The sequence below is a fragment of the Platichthys flesus genome, chromosome 19, assembly GCF_949316205.1.
Source record: "Platichthys flesus chromosome 19, fPlaFle2.1, whole genome shotgun sequence".
In the NCBI taxonomy this organism is placed as follows: Eukaryota; Metazoa; Chordata; class Actinopteri; order Pleuronectiformes; family Pleuronectidae; genus Platichthys; species Platichthys flesus.
Window position 1 is genome coordinate 7,766,874 of NC_084963.1, and position 27,253 is coordinate 7,794,126.

Here is a 27,253-nt window from a genome sequence, read left to right on the forward strand (position 1 = left end):
AAATTTGCATAAGTTGTTTTATTCATAGTTGTTGTTCTTTTTATATTTCTCTTTTAATTGTTTTGTCTTTTGTTGAACTGGACATCCCATAAAGTCAAGCCTGAAGCCCTTAGCTGGGTTGTTTGCACATCGCCCTCTGAAACTGAAAAGAAAGGGCAAGAGGAGGAGTGGAGAGGTTTTCTTTTTCTTTTTTTCTCCGTCTGTTTCTCTCACTCTCTCTCACTCTATCTCTCAAACGGCATCCCAACTCAACCTTTCTTTTCATTTGTTTGAACAAAGAGTGTACCTTACCGTATATTTACACATCATACTGACTGACTGTTTAACAATTCCCACTTAGGTAATGCAAGGAAGATTGAAGGTTTCTAGATTTGCAACTTCGTTTTCATGTTTTTCTACAGTCTTGTTCTCCTTTTGATCAACTTTCTCATCTCATGCTAACTTTGTAGTGAGATTTGGCTGTGTCGTCACTGTAATCATCAGCATCAGCATCATCATTATCATCATCATCATAATCATCATCTTTTTCATCCCCATCATCATAACATCACAATCAGTGTTATTTTATTCGTATAATTTTCTTTTCAATAGATTCCTCTCTGACAACTGTACACTCGTACACAGTGTTTGACTTTTATATATATTTTTGGGAATATATTATTTAAAACTAAGAAAAAAGGAACATAATCCCAAAGAAAATATATTAGTATCCCAAAGTAACAAAATCATGCATGTTTTAATGTATTTCTCCATAAAAATCATAAAATAATGTAATGTAAATGGATGGGATCTGGTTTATTTACAAAACTGATCTTGGCACTGTTTTTTGTTGTCTCTTGCTGGAAACTGGAATGATCATAAAGAATACTTTTGACTCTACCGAGCATAACACTCCTGGTAATATAAGTCAGTGACCCGCTGTAAAATGCAGGTTAGAGAGACATATTCTTTTTTTTTTTTTTAAAGCACAAAAAAGCATAAAAAGGAAGTGGGGAACAGAACAACATTAGAGAGTCAACCAGGGGGAAACAGAAATAGTGTGTAAAAAAAAAAAAAAGTGAAGAAAAGGAAAACATTATTTCACTTCAGCTTTAGACTGTGGCAGTTTCGTCTCTTAGGCAGAAACCCTGTGACATCATGTCGACTGACTTTTTTTTTTTTTTTTGCCCTCACAAATACAGCCTCTCTCTAAATCTCACCAGGTGCGCTCACTGGTCACCATTGATGGGGGTGAAAATCCAAAAGAGAACATTGTTTCTGTCAAAATTCAAATTGTGAAGCAGCATTAATTGACTCAGGCAAATAAATTGAAAGGAGACAAAAGAAACCAAAAACCACCGGTACTACGCAGTCTCAGGTTCGGCAGGCAGGTAGGGGTAGCTGTCTAAAAGTTCCAGTGTTGCCTTGTCAGACAAGTGCTTGACCGTCGATCTGAAGATCTTGTGTGTGAGCAAACATAAGGTTGTGTGTTTGTGTGTGTTTGTGTGTGTTTGGGTGTCTCTGCATACTCATATTCAGTGCAAACACATTGGGTTAAAAAAATCCCATCTTCACCACGGCCCATCATCTCTTTTGGTTCATTTGAACTCTACAGAATTGTCCATCCCTGACCATCTCACTACTTCTCTCCTTTGCAGTTCCCTCTTGCACATCTTCAAAGAGATAAACCGTCGGGCAGGCCGATGCTCCTGTTCTTTATCCAGCCCACTGGCGGGCTGACTGCTGCTAAGCAGCCCGCTGTACCCCCACCCACCCAACCCCCCAACCCCCAGCATCAGGTCCTAGCACAGCCCAATGTACTTGAGATTGTTCTGGATGATCACGTCCGTGACAGCATCGAACACAAACTGGATGTTGCTGGTGTCAGTGGCACAGGTGAAGTGCGAATAGATCTCCTTGGTCTCCTTGTTGCGGTTGAGGTCCTCAAACTGCCGCTGCACATAGACCGCTGCCTCCTCATAGGTGTTTTGACCTTTGTAGTCAGGGAAGCACACTGTCAGAGGAATGCGTTTGATCTTCTCAGCCAACAGGTCCTTCTTGTTGAGGAAGAGGATGAGCGACGTGTTGGTGAACCAGTTGTTGTTGCAGATGGAGTCAAACAGGCGCAAGCTCTCGGCCATACGGCTCTGAAAGAGAGAGAAAGAAGAAGATAAAAGAAAATCAGACTACAATCAAATGATCTCACAGCCAAATGCTGTATTTACTTTGAAGCAACTACCCAAATCTGCCAAATCTATCACACTATCAGATCTCATTCAGACAACTGAATTCACATGATTTAGCAAAACCCAAGAGGGAAAAGCAGAGCATGTAAGGTCACGGCACCATTTGAGGATGAAAATAAAGACAAGATACACGTCACAGATATACACTTGACCAGCCAATGGAACGGCTTCTGTTATGTCAACAGAGACTTCAGACTCAGACAGATGAAGACCTGCGTCTGAACTTTCCCATTCTCCTCTGAAACGGCACATTACTTCCTTTACCATCACTAAATCCAAAATTGTAAATTGGTCATAGTGTGAAAGACTTAATCCTATCTGTTACAGAAACCTCAATGGAGAAGAATAGCTGATAAACTGGAAATGTCTGTCTTGTATGAAAATGTGAATGGATCTTGTGGAGACGTGGACAAAGACTGTTGACCGACAGGCTGTTTACACTGAAGACAGACAGGTTTGACCTTATACAGTGTGTCATAACACAATCACCCTTCCTGCAGGACTTCTCAGAGCTTATGGTCAGATGAGAAGAAAAATACTGACTTCCTCCCCGTGCTAATGGGGATCATTTAAATGGTTAAAAGCTACTTTAGTCTTTCTCGGTAGTACGACCAGATGATGTGTCACAGATTTTTTTGTTCTCTAAAGTTAAATAGAATTCTAAGATTTATTTCACAAATGTATAATGGGAATCAGTAATGTCTGCTGTGTCCTTCAGACAGATTAGCTCATCGTGCGAGGCAGTAAATGGAGCATACGGACGAGTATCTGCAAGACTTTGCCATAAGAAAAGAAATATGGACCTCACCTTCGACACTTTGCCGTAATTAAAACGTTTTATGCCTCCATCCCAGCGACAGATGAGGCCAGACGCAATATATTAATGGTCATGTTGTCCGTCCATTCCATTGGACACAATATTTCAGAGGGAATCTTTTATACTCTGGTGTTCAAAGGTCCAATAACAAGGTCACTGCGACCTCATAAACCCCATTTGGAGCCATGACTCAGGATTCATAATTCGTTAATCTCACACAAACTTCTAATAGAGTGAAATGATGGAGAAATGACATTTTATACTCAAAAGCTTCACGGTGACATCGTCATATTTATTAAAAATACTTTTTGTTCGGTCTGATTAAACTCGAGAGCAGAAGGGGATATTGTGACCTTGTTTTCTTCATGCATTCTGACTGGGTGGTGGCATAGAACCATGAGGCGTTTTTTGGGGTTCATTATTCAATTCCACTATATGATGAAACAATTAGTTTGAATAGAAATGTTCAGGTTGTACTTGAATATCCTCATTTGAATTGCAGAAAACATTGCTGCTTCTGTTGCAGTAGAAAAAAGTCAGTGTGTGTGTATGTGACATGCATTTATGTGCTCCCTACCCTTTTTTTTTGCTCATGTGACATTCGAATGTATAAGAGAAAAGAAATAAAAAGAAAGTTGAGCTGTTCATGGCGGCTGCTGACATGTGGCGACTGGCCAGTAGCTTGTGACTGGGAGGTTGTCTGATAGAAGACTGCTGTTTAAAAGGTTACAGAAACAACATGATGCTCTGAGCAAATCACAAGATCTGCACAGCATGAAAAAAGATATTGAGGAAAATAGTGGAGGAATTAACAATCATTCAAAGCGATTCAAAGCAAACCCTGATTATTCAGTGGTGTAAGTCTTCTATTTTTGGATAATGATGAAAAGGCCCAGTTATGAGAAAGCTAAGGTGCGTGTAACCCAAAGATACAGCTTCCAAAATGATTTCAACTTGAGCTAATGTGGGTTAAAAAATGAAATATTAATCACATTTTCATTCAGTAATAATAGTAATACACTTTAGTTACAAGAAGCTCTTTGGATGTGTTGGTTGGTCCCCGTTAATAGAAGACCTTTTCTAAGCAGTCTGATAAATCTGAGTAATAGAACATTTCTCCCTAAAGGAAGTTGCTACACATAGTATACCAAAAACACAATAAACATAAATTGATGTTTGTTTGAACCACAATTGAAGAAAACTAGCTGCTGGATAGGAACTAGTAAAATGAGACACCACAGAGAGAAGGGGATTAATTGAGGTTTTGTTCAAAACAAATTGCATAAGAGTGTGTCTGCAAATTCTGTTCAGCTCCTGTTAAGACGACCCTTTCTTTATACATATGTTTTCTTTTAGCTCCCATTCTACCACAAGTGGTCACCCGATAAGATCGTAACATAAGCTCTCCTTTCTGTATGAGTCTGTGTCCCCGGGGACTGAGGCTGGGCCCTAAACATTGTACACTGCACAAAGTTATGTGAGGGTGTTTGACCTCACACCTCCTCTTTTCAGGGTGTCAAAACAAGAGCCCAGCTGTGGCGAGAAGATGGCAGGAGACAACCAGCTGAGCCCAGGGGGTCTCTCGTCTCTTTACCTGGCGGCCGCGTCGCTCGTACAGTAAGCGTTTCTTAATGGGGAGTGAAGGGAGGGGGAGGGGGAGGACGGCACCCAGGGGCGCCAAAGCAGGCAGACCCCCCTCCTTTGCTTCAGACATCCACAAATACAGATACCTGTGGCACAGACACACACACACACACACACACACACACACACACATACACACCCACAGACACCGCTTTCCCCCCTCGCCTCCTCCTGTCAGAGTACTCCAGAGGACAGGCCTTAATTAAACTTAAGTATTAATGAGGAAGTTCAACCCAGTGTAATTGCTTTGTTTCCCACAAATACAAATCACCTAAGTGTGCAGCTACTGCTTTGTAATTCATCAGGGCTCATTTGAAATGTCACCACCACAAGAAGGTGTGATTTGCACTTATCCGGCGAGATTATTTGTTTTTGTCACCATGTTATTTTCTGCTGCGCCTGAGAATTACATTGTTCAAGGTGCTGCGTTTCTGTTTAATTAATGTGTCTGTAAATGCAGGGGTTGGATATGAAACAAAGGCTCACATTTGCTCTATATTCATTCGTTTGTAAAATGAGCACGATGGAGATAATTTGATATCAAATTCAACAAGTTATGACTCAGTAGCTTTGTCCAGAAATCTGTCCGTCTGGTATGTGTATTGTTAAGGGCCCAAGGAAGTACAGGGAGCAATTTGGTGCAATTTGGGCACGTGATACATTCAATATAAATAAACCTAAAATAAATAGGCGACAAGCCCTTCTCTGTGGCGTTGGCAGCTGCAACGTTTACGACAACAGCAATAAAAAACGATTATGCAGTTCAGGGTTCTGCGTACTGAGTCAAGCTTCACTGAACTATGAATGAACAGGCAAAAAAATATCTTTGTGCAGCAGCGGTGGTGCAGCTTCAAGGTTCTGTGGACTGGGTCTAGCAGCCGGTCTCAACTTGCTGTGGCTCAATAACTGCAGGTCACTTTTGCAGTTTTAAGAAAGGAAGCTGAAGCCAGCATAACCACGGGCCAAGCAAACAGCTCATTCCTAGCAGGCAGGTTTGGAACAGGCACTGCACTAGTTAGAGATAAGTTCTGTATGTACAAGATTCAAGATTCAAGTTTTTATTATCAAATGCACAACAATAACATTAAGCAGTCGCTGGCAGTGAAATGCTTGAGTCACAGGCTCTCCTCTACAGTCGTTAGACTAGAGGTTTGCCATCTTTTTTTTACATGGCTTTTATCATTTATAATTGAAATATCCTGATGAGGAATTTATACCTGGCTGAAGATTTACAATCAGATAAGGAAATTATTGGCAAAAAGCATGACCTGTTCTTTTCACTCATTATGTCTTTGAGCTATTCTGAAAATCTCCATTATGCCATAGGGACTGATCGAATCACACGATTGTAATGCCTTAATACATTAGCCAGGGAAAAAGCTGTGTCGGAGTGAGGGGGAAGATTCCTGAATGCATTTGCTTGCAGACACACAACTGATAGTGATTCTGATGTTGTCTTTGCTTTAATTAAAAAGAAACATACAACAGACTCTGCTCTTAAAACACAAAATCACATTAAATAATGTTCGACTAACACAAGCTGAAACAATCGTCAACCTCAAATCCAGGTCTTTCATTTTCACGTCACATGCACACAGAATTCATTGCAGTCGCTCAGCCGCAGCTATAAACCTGCACTGCACATTCAGAAAAACGTGCCCACAAACACACGCACGCAAACACACACAGGCACACAATGCATGCACATATACAACTCGCATTGATTCTCTCCAGCGCTGTTGTTTGTTGTACAGCCCTCCCTCCTCCCTTTCCCTCGCCTCCCCTCCACTCCCCTTCTCATCCTCCCTTCCCTAGTCACAGCTCACTGTCAACAGCGCAGGATTAGGAGCATTTGACTGGCCTGTTGCTAAGCAGCGGTAACCATGGCAACTGATTCATTATGAAGACAGGGATGGGACGGGGAGAATGCATCAGGGAATGGCTTGATGGGCAAATGTTGTACTGTAATTTGTGTAGTTTCTTTTCAGTCTTGTGCGAGCTGGTGCACTTGGAACTGAACGGGGCGTCTGTCTGGTTCGACTGAGTGTGTTCTTTACGTGTGTGTCATTGTGTGAAGCTTTTAAGATCACAAAGATGACCACTGGACACAACAGGCTGTCATTATAAAATACAACCCGTTCCCTTTAAACGAGGATCCATCAAAGTATCTGAGACGTATTTGTGTCCACTGACAGTGCTTGTTTTCAGGAGCCACTGATCGACATCGGATTAATGTCTCCAAATCCCTCATGACGGTGGCGATTTGTCTGTGCCATCGGCTTCATGTTGTTTTATTTCCCATAAGAAAATGTATGGAGCCTCTGTATTCGCAGATCTTCAGTTCTGGAAACGTAGACTAAAAGAAAAAGATGAGTCACGTGTCGTCTGGAGAGTTGAATGAGTGACTTTGTTGCACTAAAGGATTTTACTCAGTTTTTCAGTCTGGAAGGTCTTTCAACCAGATGTCACAGTGTCATTGAGTTGAAAAGCAAATGTTACTGATGCAGGAACATTATTACCTCCACTGCTGAGGCAATCTAAAATAATTACAGCTCCATTGAAACAATCCAGGAATCCTAACTGTAGTTACCATCAATTTAATTGCAAAAGGAGGAATTTTAACACTATTTAATCTGCTATGAAGGACTCTGGAGCTGCTGAACATGCAATATGAAATAAAATGGTCTAGTTACTATCCTATTCAATCTCGACAAATTAGCCTGTTTGTAAATAGACAGCAGGGAGTCTGTATATTCTCCCCATGCAGTCTGCATCAGTTGGACCAGTTTGCACTTGCACTGTTGAAAAACTATTCTAACCCTTGGGCCACAGGGCTCAGGTTCGGTTCTGAGAAAGTACCTTGAACGCTGACCTGTTGCCTTTGATTGATTAGAAACGAGTTGAACCGTTTAGTAAAGAGATGATGGACATCATGATCATTCAGCTTCTTAGATACCAGATGAATCTTGTAAACAATGACATTTTCAAATACAATATGGATTTTTGAGGTAGGGTCCTCTAAATCCTTAGATATTAAATGTACTATGGCTATGTCCACATCCTACTGTTAATTTCTACATGTGAACTGAAAAGGATCAAAAGAGTAGCTGACCTCTGTTTTCACTATGTTGATCACAATTTTCTCAAAGCACTTTATAACTACTGAAGTCAATGTGACTGGACGGTAGTCACTGTTCTCCTCCTTGGCGTTTGGGAACAGATTTTTCCAGTCGGTAGGAACTGGATGCAAGTCCAGAGCTTTCTGGTAGATGAGGCACCAGGCCTCTTCACTGCATGATTTCAACAGAAGGCCAGAAGTAGTGACTAGTCCTGCCGCCTTCCTGGGAAAGACGTGTGAGAACAGTGTCTGTACCACACAAGTTTGATGGGCAGATTTTTGCAAACATTTAGCTATTTCAATGTACCATAAATTAAATTTAAGAAATGGGCCCTCTTCGAACACTGATACACCTTTTAACTGGAACCATGTTTGTACTGGATTTCCCCTTTTTTTGTGGTTAAATTAAATTCTTGCGTAACCATGACCTGGATGACTGAGAATCTGCACTAGCGAAACCAAACATCATGTAAGCCATGCAAAAATACATATACAGGTCACCCATACAAACACTTTCTCATATTGTTGAGCATGGAGAATCTATACTGTGTCTTTCCAAACAGCTGCTCAGCTGTGTTGTGTCAGCTGACTGTGGTTATGGAAGCGGCCGGTTCCAAAATGCAGACTATCACTTTTTCTGTAGAAATTTAAGTAACACCATCAACATGTTCTACCTGCAAAAGTAAAATTAAGATGAGGTGTGGACTGAATATTACTTTTAGTCTCACTGCACTGTGTGATGTGTGTGTGGCCAGATGTCCTACATAGCCTCTTTTTATATGCCAGTACAGAGTTCCTTTCATGAGTGAACACTATGTCACAAATGACTTCAACATTGCAGCCATGAAATGGGTTCAGAGTTTACATGTAATGTGTGTTTGTCACTTTGTACATCCAAGCCACACCCATGCAATAAAGTTTAAAGACGCCATATCATCACTTTTTATGGTATTCAATCAGCTACATGATTTCAACAGTAATTTGGATTTAATCTTTTAATTGGCTGGCCCTGTCACCTTAAGCAAATATAGTTACACAACAGGCCGGCAACGATTTCATGATGTCCTCCACCCATAACTAATGACATGCTGGGATTAGCTCCAGCTTCTCACCCTGGATAGATTAAGTGGTTACTAAATATGGGTAATCATTTAAGGAGTTTCCTTCGACCTTACGCAAGAAAAGCATATGACTGCATGTGAACAGCATCCATCTTGTCCTGGGGTTTAACACTGTGCATGTGTGCTCATCACAGAAACTCAGGCGATTGCACTAAGAAACAGACAATCATGGCATTCATAAAACACCTCAAAATCCATTGGAATCTCAAATGTACAAAATGCAGGGCTGATCAACCAAACCAAACGTCACAAGCAGAAATGCACTATAGATTAGAAATATTGAACTTGTGCTTCTTTGCTAATCAACTCTTCCTGAGACTCTGCAGCAGGATGGCTGCTCCAAATTCAGGATGGCTTTCTTTCTCCTTCTTATGATCCCTGATTCTTTTTTTTTTCTTGTACCTGTGAACTCCCAGTGCTACACATTGCCTCCGATCTGCTAATTCTCACAGGTACAGACTCACACTTTATTCTGTGAACTCAATTAACACCATACTGGATTTTTCCTCCTCAGAATTTATTTTTAACCTATAAAACTAATTGATTTCATGTTCCAGCCTGGCATAATGCACACCCTGTTTTATCCGGGAAACCCATGAATTATCAGGCCAGTTTAATTACAGGCATAACAAAGTTTCCTCTCTGCTCAAGCTATTTTTAGTCCACACTGTATAAAGACATCAAGGTGACCCTGGATACTGGAACCTCTTCAGGTTAAAAAATGTAATCATGACTGTGAGGAGAAGAGAATAGCTGACCCCTCATAGTTGTCCTAGTCAGAAAAAGGTAAAATATTATCTAATGTTGACCTTCCTTTATCATAAAAGCCCCTAAACAAACAATAACTGCCTGACTATTCCATAACACTCGGATAAGAAAATGGATATGCTAACATTTTTCAAATTCCATAACTATTAAACGGAGAGGGCACAGAATATACTCACTCGTGACCGCAGAAAAACAGCTTTCGACAAGGTTAAATTTGGATTAGACTTTCCCAGTTGTCTATTATCTGAGTCAAAGTTTGTATTTTTACTTTTTCCAGCAAATTAATACAATGAATCCAGTCAACAGTCTATGCTGTTATCAATCTTAACAAGAAATGATATAATTAGTTATTGTAGGTTTATGTATTATAACTGCTGACCTTGAAATTAGGATAAATTATTATTTTCAAATTGAACTACAGCTCTACATCTTCGCATCCTGCTGAAGACCTGTTCATCTCAGAATCCACTTAGTAGAGTGAACTCATACACATTTGTTGTCAGTTTCCTGCTTAAAATGATAAGAAAATGGAAATATCAGTGAGCTCTTTCTCAATTTTCAGAGAAAATGAAACTCCCCCTTTGTCAGACTACATCGTAAAAATTTAGAGAGTATATTATCAGTGTAACCACAACAGGTTGTATTGTTGACGGGAATGCACATAGAGGAAATGAAACAGTTCAGTATGAGTAACCAAAAGTGAAAGTTAGGCAGGGCGAGTATGGAGAACATAGACTACTTCTATTTAATAAACAACAAATAATCCTTCATGTTTGCACCTTTCTGAATTGTGGCAGCAGAACGACTGATGTTAAGGCTAGTTTAGCTGCAAATGAAGGACAAAACTCTGGTCCCTACACTCTGCCTGCATCATTTTGACCAGGATGATGACTGGAGGATGTCAAATTGTAGAAGAAATCCTACTCCTATTCATATAAATGCTTTTCGAAGAATGGAGAGACCGGCTGCAGGCACAGACAAAGTAATGTTATTTAAATGTTTTGGTTGACAAGGCATCAGTTCTTTGAGTTGACAAATGCCCCATGGGATTACATTGCAGCCTTGTCGCGGTTGGTGGCTATAGTGCTCGATATTGGACTCATTCCAAACAGTTTCAACCCCATTAATCATTTAGTCTCCTCGCCGAAAAAGGGGTAAAATAAGGTCCAGGTTTAAAAATACTGGAATTAACTTTTATAATAGATTTTTCTTACCGTCTGGTTGTCCTCGTAGAGTTTGAGGTCGTAGCCACTCAGCTCGACACAGAAAATGATTGCAGTCACGCCCTCGAAACAGTGGATCCACTTCTTTCTCTCTGAACGCTGTCCACCCACATCTACCATCTTGAAGGTGAGCTCCTTGAAGGTGAACTTGTTCTCCACAATCCCTGTGGTCATGTCGCGGGATCGCAGGATGTCCTCAACAGTAGGGATGAACTCAGTTGCAGAGATGCGGTCCAGGTCATTCAGATAGTAGGCAGTGTTGTCCTCTAAATGGTACTCATTGGATCGTTGAAAGCACTCCTGGACCCCTGAGTCAGCCCACAGACGCTTCATGACCCCCTGCAACTCTGAAGTAATCTCTCCTTTGCTCTCAGCTGGCCCTGTGAGGGCAAAGAGTTGCACGGCATCGTAGGCGCGATCAGCATTGTGAAAGTCGATCTTGAGGGTGGTGAGGGCCCGTATGATGCGGGTGAGAGAGTCTATAGCATTGTACAGAATGAGGGGCTTGTACTCCTTGCATGCATCCAAGTTGAAGCCTCCACTGTGGATGATCTTCATCTGTTTGACTATGGTGCTCTTGCCTGAGTTGCTGGTTCCCAGCAACAGTAGCTTGATCTCACGCCGCTGCCGTTGACTTTCTGAACGCAAGTGGCGGTCGATTCGCCGTGAGCGTCGCGCCGCTTCCTTCTCCTCCGAGCTCTGACGGCATCCCATGGTCCTCCACCACGTGGTGATCACAAAGGAACTCGTGCTGCTGCTTGATGTGAAAGCAAGTTATAACGAAGTCAGGTTTAAGTTTGTGGAAGAGTTGGAGAGGGGTTTTAATAAAGGTAGAAGCTTACTGGGGCGGAGGAAGTTACAAGTTCACAACAGTCCAATTTTAAAAAGAGACAGGAGAGTCAACACACAGAGGAGCAACTCAGCAGTATTTCATTATTTTTGTTCATGGGCAGTCTGTGAGTATTGTGTGGGTAGAACCCATGCGGACTTGTAGGATGCCAACACAGCGCCTGGCACCCCGGTTGGACTGCCTGCTCAATTCAAGGTAGCTGGGGTTCATAGCAGGGGCTCCCCCTGAGGAACAGCTCTGGAGGAGGGCTACTAAATGTTCAGCATATGTCAGTAGAGAAAGTGTTTGGACTTGATGAGCATGAATAGCAAAACCCCCTCACTCTCCTCCCACATGGCTATTGTGGTTGGTTGCCCTTGTTGGCTTCTGCAAACATCCACCCAGTCCGATTTTTCGCCAGTTACACTTAATCTTCCTGATGAAATCTTTTCTGGTTCTTCTCGGGTGTGATTTTGTCCCGACAGCTGAAGTCCTCGGAGTCTGCAAAACATAAGAAGACAGAGAGAAATCATTCACCTACATGTTTGTATGTAGTAGTATTGACTTCAAATAGCGAAATGATAATGTACCGTATGTGGCTGGAGCCAGAGGAAAGTAAACCGAGCTTAGCATATATCAGCGAGAAATAGCTCGCTTTTCTCTCTCCAAAATCCAAATTCACTCGGTTTAATAGACTTGACCTGCTGACCTAAAGTTGGAGTTGAACCAACCTGAGCCCGTCGGGACAAACATCTTGAAATAATATTGGGGCTCTGGTCGTGTTTTGTCTTGTTGTCTACTTGATTCTCTACACTGCACGTGTCTCTAATTGGTCAATTTTGGGCTTGGGTCAGGTTTGGATACAAAATACAGAATTCCTGAGGGGTGAAGTCGGGCTTGGTTAGTTTTATCCCAGGCTCGGTTGGGTTTGGACAGACAATTGCAGGCCGAGCTGCAATTTAACCTGAGCCTAGCCACCTGCTACACACCCTACAGAAGTGCTTGGTAGATGTATTAACCACATTTAGCAATTTTTCCAGTTCTGCTTGTAAACTAATTAAACGAACAAGAGAGGCTAATTGCCTCCCAAATTTAGCTCCACACTGAAGACGTGACATCAATCTTTTTAATCCACTCTTGGATATTAATCACATTTCTATTTGTGAACTACTAGTGTAATAACAACTTAAAAACCAAAATACCAATTATGATGTTTAGTTAAAGGCTGTTTGACATTGAAGGGATGTACATTCACATGGATTCCGACTGCACACTTCCCATTCAACCACTGCCATGCCTTTCCTGTTTCTGTTTTCACTACCTCTTCAGATTTCTGCTGCAAACAGTCACATCCCTTCTCGCTCCATCTGCAGTCTTGTGTTGCCATAGACTCTGAGCTAATGTAGTTGACCACGCCTATCCATTTAACACCAAAGTACGCACACACACACAGACACACACTCATGATATACACAAACAAGGTCAAACATATGCATAGAAGCAGGCAGAGGAAAACAAACTCCTCTGTCCAAGGAAAATTTTGTAGAGCATACAATATGAATGTGTTTCCTTGTAACTAAGAGAATCTCCTGCTGTTCAGACAACAGCCCACTGCCTCTGACGGTCCTCTCTCTGTTGTACATAGGATGAAATTGTTATTTACTACCACAGTGGAAAATAACAGGCTCAAACTGGCCTCTCATAGTTTCGTAGCGCTGTAAAGCCCCTTCTCCTTACCCAGACATCTGTGCTGTTATCCTTCAGATTTGTTCTGATTCACACTGTGATCAGAAAAATAATAAACCATGTTTCTGAGAATATTCCTGATCCTGTTTTCATATATTAGCTTTTCAGGAGGCAGCACTTTTACTTAAAAAAAAAAAAAATACTGAATGCTAATAAGTTTGGGGACATGCATTCTAATAAAATACTGTATTTTTCTATGTGACAAATTTAAAGCAGAAACAAATTTGGAGCAGTAGGTGCCTGTGGGATTCTGTGATACATAGATACACATTGAAACAGGCTGCATGCTACTGGCTAAGTAACAAATGTGAAATCATACAGTGGCCTAGTTTTGTTGGTGAAACTCTGCAGACCCCTCAGATAGAAAGATAGATAGATAGATAGATAGATAGATAGATGGAGAGAGAATTTCTCAGGGTTAAGGTCCACTCTTCAAAAGACTGAGAGGATAACCAGAGCAGAACAAAGACATAACAAAGCATCACAACACAAACAGAGTGCAGAGCATTGTTTCCTGGCTTCAGGCACCTGACTACCCTCTCAAAGTGGCATAGCCAGCCAAACCGGTTAATGCACATCACCGATTTCGGGAGCCAACCGAACACATGAAAGCTGCGTGTGAAGTGTTTTCCAATTTGCTTTTTCCCCCAAGAAATATGCAGCACTCGCATTTCTACACTTTTTGAAGTTTTACACCACTTATGATAATGGCTAAAGAAGTCGAGCGCGGGCAGTGCAATATCTGTAAATATTATTATCACATGAAATTCATATTAATTAATTTTCATGCTAGTATAGAGTATAGAAGAAATACCAGTCTTGTGGTTACCTCGCCCTAATAACTGGAGCATAACTCAGTGGGATAAAATGCCTGGAACTTTGAAATTTTACAGAATAAATAAAGAAACAAAATTAATTAATGAATACGCCTACAGGAGGAAAAAATACCTTACAAAGTCTAGTTTAAAGTTGCAATAGCCCTTAATCAGGATTTCACATGAGGCCTCCAGTGTCAAAATAAATATTCAGTCTTCCCTCCTCAGGCCTGACTTGTATTTAACCTCATCTACGTTAACCCATCTCTAAAAAAAAAAGTGGACACTCGTGCTTTCTTGCAGTTGACTCTGGTATAAAGAAGAATCGTGTCACTTTAAGAGTAAGTGAGAGGGGGCAGAGCCATGGGGGCCACAGAGAAAGAGGCGCAGCATCTCAATGTATCATGAGGGCTGAGGTAATATGAGAGCCGAAATGAGTCCACTCGCTCTCCTGCCTTTTCCTTTACAGCTTTTGCTGCACGCCGCTCTTCCGTCTGCGTAGCACCTGTTATTTAGTTACCAAGCTGCAAATAATAACGACCATGCCCTTTATTAGAGCTGAGTACGTGTCAGTGTTTGTGTTGTATAACGCTCTCACTGCGGTTGTTGAGTCCACAAAGATGCTATTAAAATTAGAGTCAATCACATACGATTGAGGGGTGATTTGAATCCATCAGTGGTTGGATGTTTTCGCTCAGACAGGAATCTAAATCTGCTTTTAAAAGTGTGTTTATAGCAAGTTGAAAAGACAAAGGACGTACTTGTGTTTAAATGTGTGGATTGTGTGGATTTTCCTATCCAACCCTAAGGGGATAAAGTGTAACTCACTTCAGGATGTCAGTTAACGAGTGTTTTAATCATTTAATCGAAATCATTAGTTTTAATAGTGGAAAGAATCTCCGTTTTCTGGTATACACTCATCTGTTTGAGACTGAGTGAACGCAAATATACCGGTTCCACTTCCGAGCAGTTATTGAAAGGCATACAGTCAAGTCAAGTGTACAGTTGTAAATTGAGTTGTATAGCAGTTATTTAAAGTGCTATACAAGCATGTTAATTTCACATGTTGGTGTGAAATCAGTCTTCTGAAACACATGAGTTAAATCAAATTAAAGCAGATCCGAAGCCAAGCCGAGGCCAGCTTGTACGCAGGTGTGTCAGAGATGAGGAGGCACAAACACAGAAGGTGTTTTATGTCCATGAATGAAAAGCAAAAGTGTGCAACGTTAAAAGGGAGGGAGAAAGGCGCAGATGTCCTTTTGGTCATCCTGTTATGGTTTATGAATGAGGGGTGCAGGTGTGTCTGTCGGCGCCGTGGTCAGCGGGCTTGCATTTCAAGAGGTATCGGATGAGGTGTTCCAGTGAGAATAAACCTGCAGTGGACAGGCGGCAGGGAGAACGGTGCTCTCCACAACATCTGCCAGTCAACAGTGGACCAGCTAGCAGTCCAATTTCCCATTTATGATGGGACCAGTAGCCATTCACATCAAAACTAACCAAAGCAAGAAAATGGCCCATTCATCACAATTAAGATTGACAAAGACTTTATAGCAGCGACCATGAATGCACATGTGCGGCCAATTTAAATGTGACCATTACCAAGAATATTGTGCTCGCAAAAATGTGAAACTCTACTGTAATTCATATCCATTTGACCAGTGGGTTAACAGGCCTGCTGAGCTCTGTGTGTCACCTTCATTCATCATGGCTAGATGAAAAGCTGCTGGGAGGTAGACGATTCCTCCACCCTTTTTAGTTCAAGAGTTCAGCATTAGTCCTTGAAGAAGCAGAAAGTGCAATTCTATCTCAATGATGGATGTCTGCATTGCATAAAGAAGCATCCCAGCAGCTCTGGTCCCTGCAGCAAGCATGTATACAGTACATGCACAGAGGAAATAAAACTGCTCACATGCCTTACGATCAGCTGCACTGTGAACTCTTTCTAATCCGAAGGCAGCAGTTTCAGTAGCTGGAGGGTGGTTTCCTGTTTCCCCTGGCTGACAAAAACAGGTTACTGAATTACTTAAAGCTGTCTGGTCAGTTCCCATATACAATGTCAGAGTCTTACTGGGATCTAGTAGACTGATTTCTTGCAATAATATCCGAAACCCCAGGAGTGAAACAGTAGCTAATCCCTAAATCTGTGCTAAATCCTGCGATTGTGCCAAGATTAAGCAGTTAATGAAACTTTGATCAAACCTCTGGGCTGTATCAGTTATTTATGAGCTCTAAGGCGGCCGTCAAGTCCAGCCATATGTTATTTTATTTAGCTGTGTATTCATACTGTTGTTTCCTAAAATGTAAAAATGTCTTTCTTTGAAAAAAATATTTTTAAGATAAACCAACTGATTAAAATATGCCGAACTAAATAAGAGAAATTGCTGTGACAGAATGTTTCCCTGCCGAGCAAAGACTCTATAAGCTCTATAATCGAGATGGCTATAGAGAGAGTTCCTATTCATTCACAAGGCATTAGTGAGAACGTCTGAGGTCATCAATTGGCGTGCTCTCTTCAGCTACTGTTTTCTCCAACTGCTTTTACTTGCCACACCAGTCATTGATAAGGTCACAGACTGTTTAGTGTAGACAGTAGCCAGAAAAGGCATTTGACCACAGCTTGACGGTTTAGTTACGAGGAAAAAAGGGATTCATGGAAAGCTTTGATTCTCAAATGACAGCTTCAATAACAGAAAATCTAGTAAACCGATGTTTTGGCCGACTAATCCTCTTTCGCGTAGACATGATTTTTGGCATTTTTTCCACACAGGGCAATGGTTTGAAATGTGCCAGCGAGGAAGAGAATAAGAGTGGAAACAGAATGACGGTGGATACATCTAGATCAGAGGAAGTGGATCTGGGCCTGTGTATGAGATTTTGGGCGGAGGGCAGGGTGACATTGAGAGGTATGTGAAGGTCACTTGGAGCTGTGGTGAGGCTACAGCTGAGCATTGGCGCTGCACACCTGCCAAAGGTTCCGTGAACGTATAGTAAAGAACATTACATGGTAGCAAATAACTTTATTGCATTGAAGGGGGTTGAGGAATAAAAATGGTGGTATTGACACTGGTGACACACTATCAGAACATAACTGGTTGCAACTGTAAACTGTACAACTCCTTTTAGAAAGAGCACACTTAAGTTTCGTTGTAAAAAAATCAAGATAATTTCTGTGGGAGGGTACATTTGTGCATAATGATATGAATGTTGGCAGTGTCTGGTTGGTCATTGACATAGCAGTAACAGTCTTGAGGTTGTAATCATTGGAGCTGTTTAAATATTTAATCAGGAGCAGACACGTTATAGCAGCTCCTGCCTTTTCAATAAAGCATTGCAAAGGTAAATATTCCCATGACTTGTAGCTTTCAGAGTGCACGTCTTGATAGAAATCAAGCCTACTTAAGTATTCTTGTATGCTTTGTGATTACTGAATCGACCAATTGAACTTCCATTAAATTAACCTTAAAAAAAAAACATGCATTTCATTTTTTCTAATATAAAGATTACTGACAAAATTGGAAGTAAAAATTATGGGAAATAAAGGGTTTTAGGCAAACAATTCACTTGGAGTCTGTTAACGTCGAGCGATTACTTTGATTAATGCAAAAGGACAAGCCTTTTATTAAGAGGAAATATTTGATTCTGTTTTTAAATTAAATAAGAATTCAATTTTGAGTTGAAGACATGAGGTTTCAATCATTGCAGCAGGATGCTTCACACTGTGGACCATGACATCTTTGTGTCTGATGGGCTACACATGAATCCAATCAAGTCTTTAAAGCTCAAACTCACTTTTAGCTGCGCTGCCTGGGGACATTGTATTTTCGAGGGAGGTTGGTATTAATTAAAGAAATTTTATTATACAAATACAACTAGAATTTGGACATTACTTGGACCTATAATATGTGGATGTGATGCATTTTGTATAAATAGCAACTCTTTAAAAATTCCTTCATTATTTATTTACAGTAAAGGGATTTTATTTAGAGATGTTGTCATATCAAGTGCGGCCTCTTAAATGACCAGTGTTGAATCGCACACAACTAGACATGACAAAGGAAGGATTTATTGCAGGTGTATTGTATTGTATTGGACAAAATATAAATCCTATATAGATGGATTCACTATATTTTAATTGGTTTTCAGTAATAATATTGACCTGTTTGAGGAATAATGAAGAATTTAATTATTAATTTGAAATTTATATGAGGGGCAATATTGTCATTAATATATTGGATGATTGTGTGTAATATATCTGCCTCATTCATATGCACTTAACCTGAGTTTTTAACATTTTGAAGATTAACCAGAGGGTTTCTTATCACCAAATAAAAATACAACTACACTGCTGTATTGATTAAAAAAACATTTACATTCAATCTCAAGGTGGAATCTTTAAATCTAAAATAAGAAGACAATATTGGAAAAGTCTCCGTGGACACCGATGACAAATTAGTTAGATGCGATGCAAGCTGTTATATAATCCAATCTAATAAGAGACTACACGGTTTAATCATACTTTCTGGTTAGTGTGGTGTGTCCTGCCTTAGAGGAAAAATCAGTTCAGGGAGAGCTATTGGAAAGAAGGAGTGGACATGTTAACAGTCTGGTTTGATTATATCTGGCAGCTGATACTCTACATGACTTGAGTTAAGATGGAAATGGCTTATTTGGCAATTATTCTGTTTAAAAGAATACAGGGAACCGACAGGGTTTTTAAATTGGTGTTTGTCATTCCTTAAAAACAAACAACTGAAGATATCTCTAGCTGATTGGTAAATGTCACAAACAGGATGAATATTTTGTTCCAGTTTCAAAGGCCAAAGACAAAAACTGAGATTGACCTCAATTGACAGTCGTCTCTCTTCACCGAATAAAGCCAGTATTGAGTTAGCAGAACAAGCAAGGCAGAAATCCGGCCGCACAAATCAGATCATGTTTATGGAGAGATTTCTGATTTGCCACAGCAAAAAAGGGGAATCTTTAAATTATAGGTTGGAGATCTGCAGGGCACGGCACTGAGTGGTTTTTGTGTTGAAGTCTTACAGAGGATGTGCTGCCACTATTATGCTGCGGAATCTGGGACAAACACCAGACAGTCAATGTCATGCTCACGGCGGCAGAACGATCAGTTCAAAATCCCCCCAATGAGAGTTAGTAACACAGATTCCGTAGATAACGGTGCATCATGTGATGCTTCTGAAAAACGTAATTTGTGTTTCGTTGCATGTAATGCATGCTCCGCTGTGCAAATCTCAGTGGAACACAGTGAAGTATTCCAACCTAGGAGGCCTGTTTTGATGAGTCAGAGCTTTGTGGTTGTTCTATCCTGTGTCAGAATCATATGAGATTTAGGTTGCAGACGGAGTGGTCTTCAGCACCACTCAACCATTTATACCACTTTGTGCAAGATTTGTCATATAATCATAAGAGAGCCATGAAAAATCATCACTCATTTTACTTTGATAAACCATTCTATCGTCTAACATAAAAACCTGTCTCCTTGAATGTCAGCTGCTCCTGAGGAAAAAGATTGGACTGTATAGTGAAAATTGAGAACAAGCAGCAGGCCTCGTCATCAAGGCCGAAGAAGAGATGCTTGTTAACCACATTTATGCAGTGAAGACGCATTTAAATGGGCTGTCAGAGTCTCAAGACTGAGCTTGTCAGCAACCGTGTGTCCTGGATTGAAGAAAACTCCTGGGGGAGGTGTCTGAGAGCCTCTGATGGCAGAGAGCACCTTCTCTTTGAAATTATGAGTCATTGTATGTAATGGATTACGCAGGATTCTTGTCACAATTTAAATTCATAGCGACAATATCAGGGGATTTTTGTTCTTCGAAATTAGCTGATACTCAGAATCCCCTTAACTCAGCAATGTGTATGATAAAGATAACTACTTAAACCTGCCTGAAAGAATACTTTTGATATGGATTCACTCTGTGGTCACTCTTAGAAAATTGTTGTTTTGCAGCCTCCGGGTTTAACGATAATTCAGTCTCTTCCGCTTATTAACACCACAATCAGCTTCTTCCCGTCTCTGAAAAAGCAGAGGAAATGCAAAGTGTAACATGACCAAATCAGATCTAGAGACCAGAATGGAGCTAAAAGGAAGTGGTTATTAGATTTATATTGATAAAGTGACCAGCAATATGACTCCAAGTAGCCATATCATTTTTCATTATATTATAGAAAATTGTGTGAAGCTCGCTGTGTAGCTAAGGTCCATTTTAGCTTTAACTCGCGATTTGCAACTTTGACCACTAGGGGTCTCTCAAAGCAATCATAAAATACCTAGTTTGACTATGTCACATGAAGAAATGTGGGATCTTGGAGGTTTTAGTCTTTATCACCACCATTAGGCCACGGATGAGATAATGTATTTAAGTTTTTTTCCTGTTTTGCAGAAAATGTTAATGAATAACCCTGATCCACTTTGTGTGATTAATGCCTTACTGGCTAGCATCCAATATGTAGCAATCAACAGGCGACCAAAATTAAATGTCCTGTTACCCTGAATAAAATTGTGGATTTTTTTAACATTGTTGAAATTTTTTTGGATAGCACAAGTCCAAAACATGATTATAGAGGTATAGTTGTTTAAGACATTTAAATGAAGTTTTTTTTATGTTATATCTTTAATTGTTCTTGTCTCTGGACATCTGTAACATGCAAAGACACATTTTAGACTCTTAGCTCTTAAAAGCTCTTAAATTCAAATCATGTTTGTTCAACATTTTGTACCAACATGCTGCACTGAATGCTGGCTTCTGAGAAAGATGCCTGTACACATGTGAGGACACTACTCATTCATTACGGAAAACAATGATGGGCAGTGTTCTCCTCTCCACTCCCCCAAAACAGTGGGCTGTTTAGAGGGTGGAGATGGGGTGGGGGCAGAGCCTCTGTACGCGAGATGCTTTTTGGCGATAATGCTCTGTTTAACGTTCCTGATCTCGATTGCTGTGTTCCTCCCGCTCCAATCCAGCGGGTCACACTGAGTCACAAGGCCAGCCAGTGATGACAATGGCATGTTTGTGCGCAGGCCGAGCTATGGGTCGGCTGTCTGATGTGAAGGAATAAGATGGCACAGGGTGGACATGCATGTGTCAGCCTCTGGCTATTTGTCTGATACATTTGCTGCTGATGAATGCAGACGTTTTTTCTGCTTTTAAAGAATGAACTTCTGTTGTGCATTGTATAATTTGTGAATTTCAAATATTCAGGTTAGTGCCATAATCATTCTATTCTACATTCAGAAATACTCCAGTGTGATCTTCACTTTGGTTGTGATAAGATCAACTCTTTATGCAACACAGGGTAATTGTGGGTAATGGACACTTTCAGGCTTCAATCCACAGACGTGATGTGCATTTGATTCGATAACTGGCACAGGAAAAGGAAAATATCTCATGCTCCAGCAGTGGTAATTAACCCACTTGATCCATTACCACTATTAACATACAACGAATGATGAAATCATAGTTCAAAATACTAAATTAATCTATCTTTTAATCCAAACATGTATAATCTTGCCGTTGCCAATACCCCAACAGACAACAATGGTAGCACTGTATTCTGTTTACATAAGGACTGTGTGAGGGTAGGGGACAGATATGAGGAAATTAGATATGAGAAAATGTCACCTGTTCAAACAGGAAAAGGCAATTTTACTTCTTGTGAAACACTGGAAATCAGAGTGGGCTCCTCTACAGAACGACAGTACCCCAGCCAATATCATATTCTATTATATATTGTAAATAAGGTAAAGCAGAAAGGAAGGACTGTAGAGGTCACTGACACACATGACCATCTTTCCAATGTTAAAAGCAGCGCTGCACACCTTCATCAGTACACAACTGTATTTTGGCTGTATTCCACAAAACCTGTATTATTATGACCGAAAGCAATACACACTGCATGTTGGCATCCATGCACACACACACATACACACACACACACACACACACACACACACACACACACACACACACACACACACACACACACACACATACATACACACACACACACACACCTTTTTTCTGTTGTTTATTTCGGTTCAGACCAGTATCCCTCAGTGGGTAGTAGGCCGTTGCACTCCCTCATCAGCCCTCCTCCTCCTCCCTTCCCACCCGGCTACTCCACCACCTCCTTGTTGTCATATGACCGCTGTTATGTGTGTGCAGTGGAACACAAAGTTGCTCTGTTAGTCCCCTCTGCTCTGCCCTCTCTGATTTGAGTGCTGGAAGTAAGGCTGTCTCACTCGCTGGCCTCAGGAAAACAGACAGGCCCCTGTATGTCACTAGCAGGAGAGATTGGAAAGGAGGCCAAAGAGGAAGGAGAGGGATGAATTGAGCTGATGCTGTTTTATGTAACACCGAAAAAAGAATAACTTAATCCTTACTCATTGACAGAGCCCCTCCCTAAGATTTGGTCTGTGCCTTCCTCGCTGTTGCTTTAAGTCAGCCTTTGTTAGCTAATTATTATTAGTCTCCACATCAGCGCGTGTCTAAAAGGGGAGCCTGCCAAAAAGTCTCCTGCAGTCGTTTGTGTGGAGATGACACTTTGCCCCGGTACCTGCTGAGGATTAGAGACCCACAACAAACACAAGTGCTGAGCCAGCTGAAAAAGAGCAATGCCTTGTCTTAACACACAGAGTGACAAAGCAGCTGATAGATGCAGACTCAAATGACACATACTTGCTTGAAAGGATATTTCATTGCCTTTGCATGACAATCAGGCTTGATGCTGATTCTCTCATCTGCTGAAGTAAATGTGTAAGAATTCTGTAATATTTCTGTGTCTCCTTTTCCAGGAAATAAATGACATCTCAGATTAATCATCTTATTAACTAGGCTGCCGTGGGATCCTCACTTGGCCCCCTTGGTACTGAGCTGTAATAGAGCTCTGTCTAATTGTCCAAATCAGCCGTGTGCTCACCTACAAGGTTATGGATGGCTAAAAGTGCACCGGATACATTGGCCTTCTGCCGTGCGGGAGCTGCTGCCTCGACAGCCGCTGTCACTTTAAAACCAAGTCTGTCCCTGCTGTCCCCTGCCATTATGTCACCCGGTGGAGTGGATGTAGCAAGTAACAAAAGAGGTGGAAGGAGGTCAACTCAGCGTAGGTTTCGCCACACTACTGCTCTCGTTTTTTTTACATGCATAAAGGTTACTTGAGCGGAAGCATACGGCATACTGCCATTTTAAAATCCAAGGGCGTCAGTCACCTCAGAAAAATTTGGATCACTTTTGATATTTTATAGCTTAAGCTGTTGTCTTGGCGCACGTGACCTTCGTTTGTTTTACTATGATAACCAACACACTGAATGAGCCTGTAGTATAGTTCATTTTGAGAAGAGAACAAGATCTCAAGTTGGCCACTGTTGGTTTTTCCCTCAGTAACTGACATGGCAGCAACTTGAAATGTATTGTCTCTCGAGATGGCATCATGAAAAATTGAGTGTTTGCAGATTTTGGATACCACTTTATCGCGACACAAGCTATAATTATAACAATATTACATTGACTGTACTAACACCAATACACACATAGAGTTTTTTCTGTTATTTCCCTCTTGACTTTAATGAATTTGATTCATCGATATTGGTCGTATAATCTGAGGAACTGATTTGGAAATAGAAATAAATGATAAAGAAATGATGAACAGCATCTTTGCTCATAGCTCGTTTCTTTAACATGGTTTGTGTTCTGTAAAGCTACTTCATCTGAATACCAGAATGTGAAGCAATGTCTTGAGTAAGAGGAGTAAACCCAAATTCAATCTACCCATAGAGGCTTATCCCGATCTGTCAGCATTTGGCCATGACAACGATCAATATTCCCGTCGGGCTTTAGCTTTCTTCTCACAAGCCCCAAAGGAGTAGCATTACACAAGATTCAGCAAAAGCATGACTCTAATATTCCTGATAGATTTTTTTTCCTCTAGTGCTCAAGAGGAATTTATCCACCATCTTTGCCTTGGTTCACAGATGTCTGAAGGCCTCGGTGTGAGCGGCTGCTGGTGGATCATAGACACATCCAGCATTCTTTCTATGCTTGGAAATGCACCGTCTTCCTACACCCATGAAATCATCACAGCCTTTCCCCTTTTCTCTTTCATACAATATGTTCCAAATCTTCTCTTCTCCTTCTTTCTCTCTCTTGCTCTCTGCTGCATCAACCTCCGCCCCTCTGCCCCATCTGCCTCCCTACTGTTAAACCCCCCAGCCCCTCGACCCCTCCCTGCAATGCTCCTCGCTCCCTCTCACAAGCATGTAACACAAACACACATACAGTACACACGAATACTCATGCCCTCCCGATGATACACAGCCAATCCCAACCCCCCACTGGGGAAAAAAATCGATAATGCCCCGTGGAAATATGTTATATTCTAGAGACAGAAAATGCCACAAATCGTCCTGTTCAGGCTGCTGAGTAATGACCGCGCTCTGCTCTCTTCCTCTTGCCCGCTCACACCGTCAAGACATGCATTCACAAGCAAACCCAAACAGCTGGACACAAATGAACCGAACAGAATCCCAGCTTTAGATTATTAATCATTGATAATATAAATTCCCTCCCATTGAACTGCCGACGACGAGCTCCGTTGGCAAAACCTACAACGTTCCTGTGCTGCTGTCGGGCCACAAATTTTGCCCGCTTATCCCAGTGCCTGCAGAGCCAGGCTCCGTGGGATTTGTGCACCTCCCACTGCACATTCACAGCCAGTGTCTCGTAAAGCCAGTTGTAAGTACTGAACACCTGATTGTGTGTGTGGTGGTGCTTTTTACGCTCTCATTTCCCCTTTCATAGATTATGGACACACACTCATGCATGCTCGCACACACACACACACACACACACATACATGTGATGCATCCCCTGCATGTCCTACATACAGTAATTACATTAACGCAGCACTGCATTCAGAATGAATAATCAAGGATGCTCTGGGGAGATGATGAGTCAAATTGCAAGATAGCAGGGTCCGTTGGCACAGAGCTAGGAGGGTGGAGGAGGGGACTGGATAGGCTGCCTTCCACGGTGCCATCTCTGAACATCACCTTCCCCATTTCATTAGGAAAACACACTCGCCCTCCACAGAGCTGCTGTAATGAAACATCTCCCTCTTCACAGGCAGACCAGCCTTGTGGTGATTACAGGAAAATAAAATGATAAATGAAAAATAAGCTGTGTGAGAGTAGTCAGGCTTACCGTGTTCACAAGCCAGCATCCATTTACAAAAGGATACTGCAGACAAGCCCTTGCAGGGAGAGAAAAGGCTGTTTGCAATCCACCTTTAGTCCTGCTGCTTCATCTTCATTTCTTCCTCATATTCAGAGGAGATCTCTCTCACACACACACAGACACACAGACACACGCATACATCTCTCTTCCAGCACCCCTCTTTCGCTGCCTTATTAACGTCTGTGTTCTATATCCTCTCTTGTTTGCTCCAAGGCAGTTGAGACACTGCAGCGATGGGGGTGGAGGGCGTGTATATATGTGTGCGTGTGTTCGAGTGTGCCAGAGACAGAGAGGCAGAGCTAGGGAGTGCAGGACAGAAATGGAGGGAGGAGTCAGCAGGGATAGCGAGCGAAGGGGAAAATGGTCAGGATTAAATCATGAGAGTAACAGAGAGAGAGGGAGAGAGGGAAAACAGGCTTTGATGGGTTGGCTACAGCATCCAGCGTATATTTATTTAATGCTGGAATGATAAAATATACATTGGCCATTAAGGAATCTGAGCCCTGCTGGCTAGAATGGAGGCGATACAGTGAAGGGATCTGTTTCTTTGGTTTTATATGCTTGCTGACAGGCCAGCAGCAGGATTGGTTGTGATTTCATTGATGACTGAAAAAACATACAAGATAGGGAGAGAGTGAAGAGGAGGAGGGGACCGGCGAGCAGAGGAGAGGAAAGGGAGGGGAGACATGACGACAAAGGAATGGGAGGGGGATTGGACGATGGTGTAATGTGCTGTTTCCGTGCCAACTGTTTCTGTGACAGTGGGACCACTTCCTTTATTGCTATTGGCTATAACCAAGAATTGATAGAGGCTGGGGCAAATGAGGCAGCGTGCCATGGGGTGTGAATGGGTGGTTCTCTTTATGTGTTTCTTCCACTTCTTGTTAATCTCTGGGAAAACAACAGAAAAAGAAGGCGAGGGAGGAAAACGGAGAATGTGTTTTGCTTGACTGCGGCTCCAGAGAACACATGCGTGAACACACGGAAAAACATAATGGGGCATGACGTGAATTACTGCATGGTCATTTTGGACGCCACCAGTGTGTAAAGAGACTCCTCCCTTTTCCTCCAAGCACAATCAAACATAAACACACACTGTCCAGCAGTAAAATCCCCCAGATCGGGTTGCTCAGGGTGTGTAGTGTTATGTAATTGCCTGGACACCGAGCCTGGTGTCGTGAACTGTGAGATAATTAATTGGCTATTGACCAGTGCAAGTGCACATCTGGTGGGGGTGAACAACTTCTCCTCTCCCTGACCTTTCATCTGGGCCTTCTAATCCGACAGGCAGGTGGTGTGCTTTCTCCCTGTGGCTTTCTCCCTCAGCCTTAATGTTTATGTTTAATTCCCTGTAACAGAAACTGAATCTCAACACACAGTTCCCTCCTCTTTCGCTGCCATTTAATACTGCAGATGAGTATCATCTCTCGATTCCGTTGTCTGAACTTCTCCAAAAAAAAAAGCAGGAACTAGATACAACAGTGCAGTAAACCACTGTATGTCAGGTGCAGAGAACTGATACCTGCCACCAAGAGCCCACAATGTTCCAGTTTCTATCCAGTTGAAAATCGATCAGACATTCAATAGAACTTTCGAAACCTAAGAAAACCTCACGTTCAGTCGTCTCAGCTCTAAATTAGGTCAGTGTTTCTACTCAGGCTCAATCGCTGTAGTTGATATTTAACATTCGGTGGT

The 27,253-nt window shown here is 41.6% G+C and overlaps 1 protein-coding gene across 1 annotated transcript; it reads right to left on the minus strand.

Moving 5' to 3' along the window:
- On the minus strand, positions 1 to 25,806 carry gnaz (guanine nucleotide binding protein (G protein), alpha z polypeptide). Its single transcript, XM_062413392.1, has 3 exons — positions 25,526 to 25,806; positions 10,908 to 12,246; positions 1 to 2,126 (listed from the first exon to the last, which is right to left on the minus strand). The coding sequence occupies exons 2-3, from the start codon at positions 11,628 to 11,630 to the stop codon at positions 1,782 to 1,784; spliced, it is 1,068 nt and encodes a 355-aa protein (XP_062269376.1). The 5' UTR covers positions 11,631 to 12,246; positions 25,526 to 25,806; the 3' UTR covers positions 1 to 1,781.
- Positions 25,807 to 27,253: the final 1,447 nt, after the last annotated feature.